Raw genomic sequence first — 13311 nt, 5'->3', positions numbered from 1 at the left:
TTTTGTAGTAAACTTCTAATTTGGTTATAAAAGGGATTCTATAGGTTTAGAAAAGTTCATTTTTGACTTCCAAAAACAGAGCCATGACTACCCAGTGCCATTGACTTTATTATTTAGGTCCTGTTCATACTAATGAAAAACTGTCCCTAGCCCTCTCTTGCATGAATGCCACTGTCAAAATCATTGAAGTAGCAGAACATAGCGATAACCGCTCCACTCTGTGGCACTTAGTGGTCTGTTCGCTGGCCATATCTTGCAGCAGTCTGGTGTATTCATGAGGGGGGCGTCCAGGGTGCTGTGACTGCAGCATCAAGCCTGGCGCACGCTGCTGTCACCATCGGCATCTAGCATGGGAAGAGTATGGAGACAGAAGAGGGGGGAGTGCCTGGACGCCCCCCTCATGAATACACCGGACCACTGCAAGATATCGGACCGCTATGTGCCACAGTGTGACAACGCTTTTGACAGTGGCATTAATGAAAGAGGACTAGGGACAGTTTTTCATTAGTATGTAAAGCTAGTCTTGTTTTTTAGCTGATAGGTTCCTTTGAGGATGGCGTGGCCCACAGATGCCAAAAGGTAAGTGTTCTAAAATAGCAACACTACAGGCTGCCTACACTTCCCAATGGATTGTACATAGGTCTGCCTCTTGACCGAATCAGTTCTTATCAAGAATATTCTATTACCCCTTAATTTTCCTCATCTTGCACCAGCCATAGAACAAGCACTGAATAAAGCAGCTGACACTTCGCTCCTCAGAGCACAAACTCCCAGCATCCCCCCAGGACGCTTGAAATTAAAAAATAAACAGAACAATCTCCGATAAATAATTTCTTTATTGCAATAGTTGTCCAGATGCAATAACCAACAGATCATTTATTACAACATAAAATCCACAATAAAAATATACACATACTGTGGGACGGAGGGTACGACATGTGTCTGGAGATTTGGAGGTTTAAGAAGAGGTAAAGCAGCCACAGAACCACAGCACATGTCACAAGGAAAGACACTGAAGGGTGGGGGATAAAAGAAACCCACACAGCATGTTCACATTGTGAGCATATCCAGGCATGAGAAATGAGTATATCCCAACAAATAACACTACCCATCAACTAAACATAACCCTGAACACTACTTGTGTATTGTGCGGGCAGCCATCTGTAATGTTTACCACCACCCTACATTACATAAGTGAATCAGTAGACTGTGTAGGGATACAATGATATGGCTGTCTACACTCTACAAGCTGTACCCAGGAGGAGGATAAAACACATGGCTACTGGAATATGGCTAAATCACACCAGCTTGTGCATTCACATCAACCAGACGTAGCATAGAGGCGATGCCTGCCTGCTGCTCCGCCACAAGATCTGCGATGAGGATGTTACAGTATTGTTACTTTGTGGTTACATCATGGTTGCAGCATGGTACATTGTCCTGTGCATTCATACTCATCAGAAGCTGGGTGAACCGAAAATAGATCTGAATGGCTTAGACAAAGCATAGTTTAGAATTACATGCACATCCCATGTGATACAGAAATAAGAGAGTCATTGGTGTGCTTCTAGAATCCAACTTTCCCAGAAACAGCCAGTGGTGGGTGGAATGTAACTCGTTCGGATGAAGACGACACTTTCCCCCAGTGCTTGTAATCCGCTGGTTAATCATAGTCACGGCGCACTGGAACTCTACAATAGAAAAAAGTGACATGACTTCCATAGGAGCACAAGACTAAACTATTAAAAGTTATACCAAAACTTCAAAAATTTGTCCAGCGCAATCCAATAATCACTCGGGTTTGGAGATAAAATAATTTCTTCTTTATTAAATCACAAGTTCTCCCATAAAAACAGCAACTAGTCACATGCAGTTAGCAGCACCAGTCCGGTCTACGCGTCTCTACGCAGTGCGTCTTAATCATGACCTAGTTATACACTGTAAAATATTTTTTCAATCATATATATTTCTATCCACCACAACACAACTCAACTGAGACTTCATAGTATCATAGTATCATAGTATATAAGGCTGGAAGGAGACGCAAGTCCATCAAGTCCAACCTTCAAGAATTAAATAAATGTTTTATCCCCATAACCCGTGATATTTTTTCTCTCCAGAAAGGCATCCAGGCCTCTCTTGAACATGTACATAGAGTCCGCCATAACAACCTCCTGCGGCAGAGAGTTCCATAGTCTCACTGCTCTTACAGTAAAGAACCTTTGTCTATGGTGATGGTAAAATCGCCTCTCCTCTAGGCGTAGAGGATGCCCCCTTGTCCTGGTCACAGGCCTAGGTATAAAAAGATCTTTGGAGAGATCCTTGTACTGTCCGTTCAGGTATTTGTACATTGTAATGAGGTCTCCCCTCAGTCGTCTTTTTTCTAAACTGAATAATCCCAAATTTTGTAATCTGTCAGTGTATTCTAATCCCCCCATTCCCCTAATAATCCTGGTTGCTCTCCTCTGCACCCGTTCCAGCTCTATTATATCCTTTTTATACACTGGTGCCCAAAACTGTACACAATATTCCATGTGTGGTCTGACCAGGGATTTGTATAAGGGCAAAACTATGTCTTTATCATGAGAATCTATTCCTCTCTTGATACATCCCATTATTTTATTTGCTTTAGCAGCAGCCGCCTGGCTCTGGTCACTAAAATTAAGTTTACCATCCACCAATACGCCCAAGTCCTTTTCAGCTTCAGTTTTACTAAGTAATTGACCGTTTAGAACATAATTATACTTTTTGTTTCCATGGCCCAAGTGCATAACTTTACATTTATCTACATTAAACCTCATCAACCATTTCTCTGCCCATCCCTCAAGCTTCCACAAATCCCTCTGTAATGCTAAACTATCGACCTCAGTATTTATTACTTTACACAGCTTAGTATCATCTGCAAATATTGAAACTTGACTGTGTAAACCCACTACAAGGTCATTAATAAAAATATTAAAAAGAAGTGGCCCCAATACTGACCCCTGTGGCACTCCACTGGTAACATCAACCCAATCTGAGAATGTGCCATTAATGACCACCCTCTGTTTTCTATCACTAAGCCAATTACTTACCCAGATACACAGATTTTCTCCTATTCCCAGCAGTCTCATTTTATATACCAACCTTTTATGTGGCACGGTGTCAAATGCCTTTGAGAAGTCCAGATATACAACATCCACAGCGTCCCCCAGATCCAGTCTTGAACTTACCTCCTCGTAGAAACCAATCAGATTAGTCTGACAGGACCGATCTCTCATAAACCCATGCTGACGCTGGGTTATAAGGTTGTGCACAGTGAGATACTCCAGGATAGCATCTCTAATAAACCCCTCAAATATTTTCCCCACCACAGCAGTTAGACTTACGGGTCTGTAGTTTCCAGGATCGCTATTTGATCCTTTTTTGTATATTGGTACCACATTTGCTATGCGCCATTCCTGTGGAACATAACCAGTCCTCAGTGAATCTTCAAATATTAAAAATAACGGTCTGTCTATCACCGTACATAATTCATGCAGAACCCGGGGGTGTATGCCATCTGGCCCCGGTGATTTATCTATCTTAGTGGTTGCGAGGCGGCGCCGTACCTCTTCCTGGGTTAAACTGTTGACATTATAAAAAGAATTAACATTATTCCTCATTGTGTCTTCCACCAGGGGATTTTCCTGGGTAAAGACAGTTGAGAAGGCGACATTCAGTAGATTGGCCCTTTCCTCGTCTCCTTCCACCATGACCCCCATGTTATTTCTAAGGGGACCCACACTCTCTGTTTTTAGTTTCTTATCATTTATATACTTGAAAAATAATTTGGGATTATTTTTGCTCTCCCTGGCAATATTTCTCTCAGTCTCTATTTTTGCGGCCTTTATCTGCTTTTTACAGGATTTATTTTTCTCTCTATAATCCTGTAATGCCTCATCGCTACCTTCACGTTTTAGCACCTTAAACGCTTTATCTTTCTCGCTTATTGCTTTCCTTACAAGACTAGTTAGCCACATAGGGTTTTTCTTGTTCCTTTTATGCTTTTTCCCATAAGGTATGTGTTTCTCACAGGACTTTTTCAGAATATATGAGAAAAAGTCCCATTTTTGGGGGGGGCTTTTGTCCTTGAGAGCATTATCCCAGTCTATGCCTTTAAGGTCTTCCCTTAGTTGCTGAAAATTTGCCCTCCTGAAGTTTAGAGTGTTGGTTGCCCCTTCACTAACGCTCTTAGTAAAGCGTAATACAAAATCAATGATGTTATGATCACTATTCCCCAGGTTCCCCCCAACCTGTAGTTTTGATACCCTATCAGGTCTGTTGGTAAGGATAAGGTCCAGCAGTGCCCCCCCTCTTGTTGGCTCCAGGACTAGTTGCGACAGGTAATTGTCTTTTGTTGTTGACAAGAACCTGCTACCTTTGAAGGACCTGCAGGTTTCTGCCCCCCAGTCAATATCTGGGTAATTGAAGTCCCCCATGATAAGTACTTCACCATGCTTTGAAGCCGCACCATGCTTGTAGGCATCATCAAATATCTAGTTAAAAAACATAACTAAGAAACAAGAAAGGGATTGGGAGAGATTTATTAAGCCACTTTGGGCATGATGGGGTGGAGAACAGGATGGGGGGGGGGGGGGGGGACGGGGGACACTAACCCATTGCATACACTCAATCTGAATTTATACCATGGGTTAGTTTACCTATTTTGCCATTTTAGCCACTAAGCAATAGTTAAAGGGATTGTCCAAACCAATAACAAGCCGATTGGTCGGGTCCAACAAAAAGAAGAACCGTCATTCAAGTGAACGTCAGGATGAAAGCTGGACCTGCTGCTTTATCAATTAGTGAGAATGGGCAAGTCTCCTGCTCAGTGGGATCCTAGCAATCGGGCCTCCACCGATTAGCTTATTATCCTTTATCACGTGGATGGAGCATAACCTGATAAAGGGGAACTCCTCTTTATTCTGCCTCTATGAGTTATGCTTAGTGCAGGGGCTGAGAGCAGACCATTATTTAAGGACCTCCAAAGAGAATCCTCGTATCATACTTATCCTCTAAGGTCCTGCAGCAAACATTATACAATCTATGAGGTTTCACATTAGTGTATTCTGAAGGATGAAATCTACAACTCTAGCTATATTTTCCAAGAAACATCAAAATTTATAAGATTTTTATATAATTTGGCCACAAACAAGGACTCTATAAGAATTACAATAGACACTTACGCAGCTTCTTCTTTTAGCAAAGCCAGGAACTTGCTGACACGATACTCGGGATCCATCTAAAATATAAGAACATGAGAAATCATCACCAGAAATCACAATTCAGTAGCTGTACAGAATGTTTTAGGGGCTTAATATAGAGTTGGTGCTGGTCGGAATGACCCCAATTTTTGTGTGTCCTTACCTGCATGGACATCTCAATTAACATGAGCAGCTTCTTAATTCCTATGTAAACCTTTTTGCCCTTCACATGTTGAGCAATAATGGAGCGCTCATTATCCTTAAAACTACCCAAAAGCTGTAAACAGAAATAAAATACAAATAAATAGTCGCTAACCATAAAAACTGGCAAAAATGTAAAGTAACACATGTCCATGTGGTGAGCTCACCTCCAGAGCCTCCATCAGCTGCTCTCCTGTACAGATGTTTGGAACATGTATTGTAGTACTGAAGGCATCTAGCATCTCCATCTCCTGGAGGACGTCTTTACGACTGGTAGTGCCAATGATCAGCAGTTTACGACCCTGGAAAAAAAGGTAAAATCAGATATAATTCCATAGGATTCTATCTTAAAACAATATGTTCACTTCTTGGGGTTGGTCTTATTATTGCATTGAAGCCTACAGCCTTTATAGATGGACAACCTCCTAACCCCATCTCTTACCTGCGGTGGAGCCTTCTTTAAAAGTACAAGTAAAGCCTGGAGGACCAGATTAGAGAAACGAGGACCAATGGGAACATAATCTGATGAGGGAAATAAAGGAGATTATAATCTCTGCATGCGGTTGATTTGTGCAGTGATCGGTGTGGCTCTGTGGTCTCACCTAGCAGTCTCTCAATGTCATCCACCACAACACAGCTCAGCTGAGACTTGTAGGCATCATCAAATATCTAGATAAAAGACATAAGAGTGAGAAAAAGGAAAGGGATTGGGCAGATAAATTGGGGAAGATTTTATTATGCCACTTTGGGCATGATGGGGTGTAGAACAGGACGGGGGTGGGGCTCTGTATTTTCTGCCAGTTGAAAACCCTGCCTGGTCAGACCTGGTCTAAACATGTCCAGAGAAGCAGAGAAGCCCCTTAGTAGATCAAGGATTCCATTTAGAACTCTAGTCTAAAGAAATCCCCCCCCCCCCAATGTATCCTGAATGAACCTAATGAATTGAAGTAAAAAAGGGGAATCTCCTCTTTCATATGAATCTAGAATTGTGTTTCTAGGTCCCAGGGAACCGGAACAGTGATGGGATTCCAGGATCCCGGATAACAAGAATGGGGTTCATTGAACCACTGTTGCATCCCAAAAGAATGGAATAACCGGTCATATATGCGCGCTGCCGCTCCAATAGCCTTCTATGAAACTGATGGTGATATCCGAGCACATCGCTCAGCTATCTCTGTCAGCGGGGTGGATGCCTGACTGGCTGCTCTATTCTTCTGGGGTGCATCTGCATGTGGGCTGAAACCATGTTGGACTTCACAGCAGCTGATCCACTGCCTTCCTCCCTGCAACATGGTAACAGATTTATTGTTCACATGTTAACTTGTTTGTATCAGCACTTCCATTTTGTATCGGTCTATTGTATGTATATATACTGCTCTTGTGTATAATGCGTGTCTAATATGCCCTTAAGGCGGATAATTATCTTAATTTATCACACAAAATATGCCCACCATAGTAATTCAATAGGTATCACAGAACCAAAAAACAACCACCACTTTACACACCCAACCACACACACAGGGGTGTTTACAGTGGCCTCCCAGGATAGTCCATAACCCTTTTCTCTTTCAAAATGCTTATGTATAAGTGTTACTTGTGATGGTCATTTATATAGATAGCGTCTCGATTTTCATTTATATGATTGCATACCCATTTGAGCATCTAGTATTACTCTATATGGGTAGCCACCTGATTATTTATTTAATATCTATAGAATATTTATGAGGTATTGGACACCTGAGGGTGTATTCTTTGTATTTTGTGGATGCCTTATTCCATTCTAGGCTTTGTTACTCGATAATGAATTGTCCCGATATCTATGGTTATTTGAAAAAGTACATAATAAAACTGACTTGTATATATATGTGAAATAACTTATTTTAACCAGGGTGGTTCATTTGTCTCAATCCACACATCTGTTTTCTTGGTCTATGTATACATCTCCTGGGATACCTTCTGGCCCAATATAATTTTGCGACAGAACAGGTATGTATCTAACAAAAGCAGGTGGCAGTTCTGTGTCACAGAGGCTAGTGAAAGAGGTGTCTCAGCCTTTCTGGGTTGGGAGTGTATGTTGTGGCGTGTGTCTCACATCCTGTGCCTCCTTCAACCCGTGGGACAAGGGGGTGTCTGAAGACCATAGTTGACTAATCCTGTGTTTGCCAAATACGAGGGGGGGGGGGGGCAGAACGGCACAGAAGCTCCACTTGTCGGTAAGGGACACTCTTTTTGATTTGTGGTGGCTTGACCACCCTCACTCAAATTATTTTTTGATAACAACCCTTCCCTTTGTTTAATATCTTCAGAGTAGGGCACTGGCGTCTATATGAATATCTGATTAAGGACCCCACCCATCGAGAGAAAAAGAGGTGTTTGAACACACTTAAATTTGAGGGAATACCAAAACCTGATTAAACACCTCATGACAACTATCAAACTACTGCTTTGCTATAAACAATGTGGACTGAAATCAATAAGTTTTGGTTGGCTTCTGTTCATCCCATCTCCATGTTATAAGGCCCTGCTCCTCCACAGCCTTTACATCCTCTGTTGGGCTTCAGACTACAAATATGAGAGTCAGGTCAGAGACATTTTCATTAGACCTCAGCGGCTCTTCTATGCCATCAGTACTGTAAAACCCTCTCTTGCCTGGAGAATGAATGATTTCCATGGTTAGGCCATGTCTTCTGCAGGGATATTTTGTTTAGCGGTTATTGTTGATCCCTTCACCATGGGGCTCAGGCCCTGAGACTAGCTTGTACAATCTCACAATATCCCTCATGAGGAATGATTTCACCATCTATGATACCATGTGGTGGACTAGTTTTATTCCACAAAGGTCTCAATGCCAATCGAATTAGAGAGACTTTGTTTCCTTAGCAGGAAGAGGGCATCAGAAAACCACTGGCAGATCAATTGGAGCAGGGCTGCAAATTCTTCTAATTGTACTACCTATAAAGAAACCCAGTATTACATTTTTAGGAATTTTACTGCCTGCTTTGTTACAGAGACTTAAACCCACCATCACCTCAATTTGGAGGCATGTTGGTCTCTATTTTCATTTTTATGATTTTTGATCCTTACTTTTAGGTTCGGCCCTTTGCTACTCCCGTTCTGGCAGGAAGTGGAAAGCCTTTCTTGGAAACTCTGGAAACTCTGATATTATTAGCATTTTGGAGAATCTAATCTCTGAATAAGTCTATTTGTCTTTTTGCCTTGTGACTTAGACCTGTTTCCCACCACTCCCATATCCCAATCGCCCCCTCTCCACCTGTCCATCATCTCCTTCTGTGGGTTTGTCTTAAAATATTCATTATATTGATGGTATTATGCTTCAGTCATTTCTGTATGACTGCAATCCATGGGATTGACATACACACGTTGTTTGATTGCCTTTTCTTTTTCCAATTTCTTAAAGATTTAATAAAATTTTACAGTTGAAAAAATATATAAAATAAAAATGTTAGAGGAAACCTACCATTAGGAATCAACCATGAGAAGTAGATCTGATGGTAGATGCCTCCTGCCTGCATCTACCTTAATCTGTAATTTAATAATCCTGGAAACTAATCTAACCTGTTATAAGATTTATTTTAGTAATAGGTAAATTTACTGCAAAGGCTACTGGGGCGGGTACTAGCCTTAGCTTCCACTTCACGGCCAGGCTAGTACACGTCCCAGTGGCCTCTGCATTCAACTTTATTTTAGCAATATGTAAATCAACAAGTTAGGTTAGGTTCCAGAATTATAGAATTACAGATTAGGGCACAGACAGGCAGGAGGCATCTCCCATCTTATCTACTTCTGATAGTAGATTCCTCATGGTAGGTTTCTTTCAATGATTCTGCAGTGAGATATTTCTATGTATATATGCCAATTATAAAAATACTGTATGTATATCTATACACACAAAATTACTATTCAGAAGCGATCAAAACTACCACCAATATGTTTCCTGACCCACAGAATACAATTAGTATGTTTTTCATTCCAAACTTTCGAAAACCATAAAAATGCCAATAAACAAAGGTGGGAACCATATACTGATATGTCAGATGTTGATAGGCAATACCTTCTTCATGGCCTGGCATTTGGCAGTCTCAGAGAAGCCAATCATCTTCTCTGGTGAACAGATCTTGATAAAGGGGAAATTAGATTCCTCAGAGATCTTGGCAGCTAGCGCGGTCTTGCCACTATGTGGTGGACCTGAAAAAAGAAAGTCACAGGATGTAAAGATTCTAAAAGAACTTTGCCTTTTTAACAAACCTAAAATTTCAGCTCTAAGGACCCACCTTCCAGTAAAACGCTAACAAGAGGTGTGCGATCACTATTTTTGGTTTGTTGAACAAGTAATTCCCCATCATCCAAGACACGAGTTACAGGGTCGCCCCATTTAATGATACCGTTCATAATGTAACTTGCATAGTCCTCTTGGTTGGTTCCAAAAGCCTAGAAACAAGACAAGGATCAGCGCTGGTGTCAGGACAGCAAGTGCTCAGAACTCCAGGTTAGTGCAGGGGCTCCATGTGCCTCCATGCTGTCTCCTGTACACATCTTCCACAAGACAAGAATTAAAGGTGAAACAAATGGTCATGTTGATTGTAGGACAACTTACAGGTTTTATGTCATTTTCCAGAGAAGTGAGAAAATCTCCTCTTGTGACCTGGAGGCGCTCAGCCTTTTCCATGTCAACCTCTACTTTGGTGGTTGCCTGTTAAAAGAGAACAATCAGTCAGGATTAAAACCATGCCCTTGCATTGCAGAAATCATCTATTTTCTCTTTCACAGAGGGTCTGGATATTCGGGGCTGGGACTTCCAATACTAGGAGTTTAGCACATGCCAGATCAGTGAAATTTTACTTTACAGACTCTAGACAAGAAGGGCACATGAGGCTGGTAAACTAAATGCAAGCGGAGAGGACCAGCTTGATAAAGCTAATAAAGTGAGCAAGATAGTGACAAGGCCACGTTGTTGCTCAAATATTGCAAGGTGCTGAAAGACAAAGGGATTATGACACTACTACCAACCGGGGGAGGAACGGTCAGAAGATCTAGAAACTCTGAGCCTGTACACTAATAAATGGATTAGCATTACACTGCTCCCGTTATCCTATACTGTATGAAAACTAATAATCTACTCCTTCTACCTGTACAAGACAAGATATAAAATGTTAGGTGCAATGTGACGGCTGAGTATAACTCTTATATCTGCATAGACATGTATCAATGGCCGCATAGTGTCACGCTAACATAATGAATAAAGATCACTTCTACATACAAGACATGAAGACCATGCCCATTGGCTTTGGGATGCCAAGACAGAAGGGATAGATATTGATCATTGAAATAATGACAGGTAGCAGGTCGGCCTTTGACAGGCAGGCGTCATGGAGAACTCTGGTGCCCAGGACAGATCATTCTGAGGTCTCTCCTTTATCGGATGTCTCTCGGCCGTATCTCTTCCTAGATAAGCGGTCTGTTACTGATTGCTCAGGACAAGAAAATTAACATCCAACATAATCTAAATGATCCACCTATAGCACGGCTCATCTTGTCAAAAGGTGGTTCCTTAACAGCTGTAATGTATATTGTACAATAATGAGGCACTGCTGCTGCAGAACATCACCACATACACATTAGACTTTGACGTTCACCACTGATTGATCTTAAAAGGCAGCTTAGTCTCATATAAACTATATGGAAGGCTTCATGGGTGCAGTGTCCAACATTATAATGGCCACACATATGGCACAGTGATGGTTAGAAATGCCTTCCATCCATATTACCTTGATGTGTCGGTTCATGGCAGTGGACTGCGCTGCCCTCACGAGCCCCTCCAGTTCAGCACCACTAAAGTTTTTGGTCTCTGTAGCCAATTCAGGTATTTCTACATCGATGGCCAGCAGATTGTGCTCCCTCATTCGAGCAGTGTGGATATGGAGAATCTGGATACGACCTTTCTCATCAGGTAGACCTGAAGTAATGACGGTAACTTAGTATGAGATTATGACTCTTGATTTGCTTTGCCATGTTTCTATCACAGGACAGTATATGTACAGTATGTGTCCAAGTCCTACTCACCTATCTCCATCTTCACTTCCAGTCTTCCAGGTCTCAGAAGAGCCTCGTCTATCAGATCAGGCCTGTTGGTCATACCTAGGTAGAAGACGGCGAGATAGTGAGGACCAGCCCTTCTCACATTAGATGGTCGATGGCAACCTCACCCGCTCCATCTCACCTATCACCAGGATGTTATTAAGCTGCTCAACACCATCTATCTTAGAAAGCAGCTGGTTGACCACGGTGTCATGTACGCCAGTACTCCCGGCCATGCTTCCTCTCTGCTTACAAATGGCATCGATTTCATCAAAGATGATGATGTGAAGCCCACTATTGGCACCAAGCTGTGGATACAAGCCAACGACAGAAGTGGTCAGGAAATGGATGAAACGAATCAAAAATAAGGTCTTCTATCTGCAGCTCTTATGTGGACCGATTTGTCTCCCTTGCAATAGACTACATAGATTTGCACCTACAGGAAAATGTGAGTCCCCTGTTGCCAATTTGAGTCATGAACAGCTCTGGATTCAATTCTATGAGAGCTCCAAAAATGTCCAAGCGAGTATGATAAAAGATCTCTTAAAAGAGCTTAAACATATTATCTCACAACGCCTATTCACAATACATGTGTCTAATGGGACTAAGTATTGTGGCTCAATGTCTCTGTCTGTTTGAATAGAGCAAAGGTACCACATACACACTCCTGTTACATTCAAGGTCTACAGGATTAATGACGACAGCCAATATAGTTACATATAATGCCAAAACATTCTTATTCCATATTCCCAAAACTACACATTTCTTCTTTTCAGGCCAATAATACATTACAGACCAAAAGAGCACCGCTTCATCTTATTGTAGTGGCTGTACCTGCTCTCTTACACTTCAAAGAATTGATATGGTAAGTTAACAGTGATGTTCATTGTTTAAATCTCATTATCCTCTCATTTTTAGGTTTTGTATAACTCTAATGAAATGGATTATGTAAGGCTCAGTTCACACCTGCATTCAGCAGGTTATTAACAGTGGAAATACTAGTACAGCAGCCTGGGTCATCATTACACTATAATTAACAGAACTCTATGGCTAACAGAAGGTGAACCATAGACCATTCAGTTCTTGTGTTCTTTATGCTCTCCTAAAACTGAGAATATTGTAGAAGCCCCTGATGCAGAGGTGAACTTCCATTACTCACCATTTTACCAGTGTTTATTCGTATATGTAAGATACATTATATTTAATATCAGAACAAAGGCTGCATTATATCTGTACCAGTGACGCCCAGAATTATTAACCCATCTAGATACTTATATAGGAGTTATGGCTCCACCACATCCAGGTCCGATAGTTGGAGACGGCCATGTTTAGCCATGTGTAGCTTACCCTCCTTTGTTCTTCTTCTGCATCTGCAAACAGCTTTCGGATGTTGGCCTCAGACTCTCCAACGTACTTGTTCAGGATTTCAGGTCCATTGACCACTTTGGGTTCTCGGGCGTTCAGCATCTTACCAATCTGTCTGGCCATGAGTGTCTTACCACATCCAGGAGGACCAAAGAGAAGGATACCTTTCACGTGTTTGCACCCTGCAGGTTGAAGTAGAATATTACTCCAAGGTCCTTTAGCACCTATTCACACCGTATGCAGGGTAGATTTTATAATACAATGTTGTAATGATCTGAGCACACGTGTTCTTCTATATCATGTAATTATACTACATGGATATAAAGAGGGATCAGTTGGGGGAATATCCCTCAATTCAGCAGCACATGATCACACTATTGGCTGCAGTGGAAGAGCTCACATGCACAATTTTTCTTCAGTTTAG

General features: G+C 41.7%; 1 protein-coding gene across 1 annotated transcript in view; it reads right to left on the bottom strand.

Annotated features, from left to right (window-relative positions):
• Nucleotides 1–818: 818 nt before the first annotated feature.
• Nucleotides 819–13311, bottom strand: part of NSF (N-ethylmaleimide sensitive factor, vesicle fusing ATPase) — a 47742-nt gene continuing 35249 nt past the window's right edge. Inside the window, exons 9-21 of the mRNA XM_072111137.1 lie at nt 12870–13069; nt 11665–11830; nt 11508–11582; nt 11213–11400; nt 10042–10137; nt 9719–9875; nt 9499–9632; nt 6029–6095; nt 5869–5948; nt 5594–5728; nt 5389–5502; nt 5208–5263; nt 819–1691 (exon numbers count right to left, since the gene is read on the bottom strand). Coding sequence (XP_071967238.1) covers nt 1664–1691; nt 5208–5263; nt 5389–5502; nt 5594–5728; nt 5869–5948; nt 6029–6095; nt 9499–9632; nt 9719–9875; nt 10042–10137; nt 11213–11400; nt 11508–11582; nt 11665–11830; nt 12870–13069 — 1496 coding nt within the window. The 3' untranslated portion in view covers nt 819–1663. The remainder of the gene's footprint in view (nt 1692–5207; nt 5264–5388; nt 5503–5593; nt 5729–5868; nt 5949–6028; nt 6096–9498; nt 9633–9718; nt 9876–10041; nt 10138–11212; nt 11401–11507; nt 11583–11664; nt 11831–12869; nt 13070–13311) is intronic.

This window comes from Engystomops pustulosus, chromosome 6 (assembly GCF_040894005.1).
Source record: "Engystomops pustulosus chromosome 6, aEngPut4.maternal, whole genome shotgun sequence".
In the NCBI taxonomy this organism is placed as follows: Eukaryota; Metazoa; Chordata; class Amphibia; order Anura; family Leptodactylidae; genus Engystomops; species Engystomops pustulosus.
This window is presented reverse-complemented; position numbering and strand designations above follow the sequence as displayed.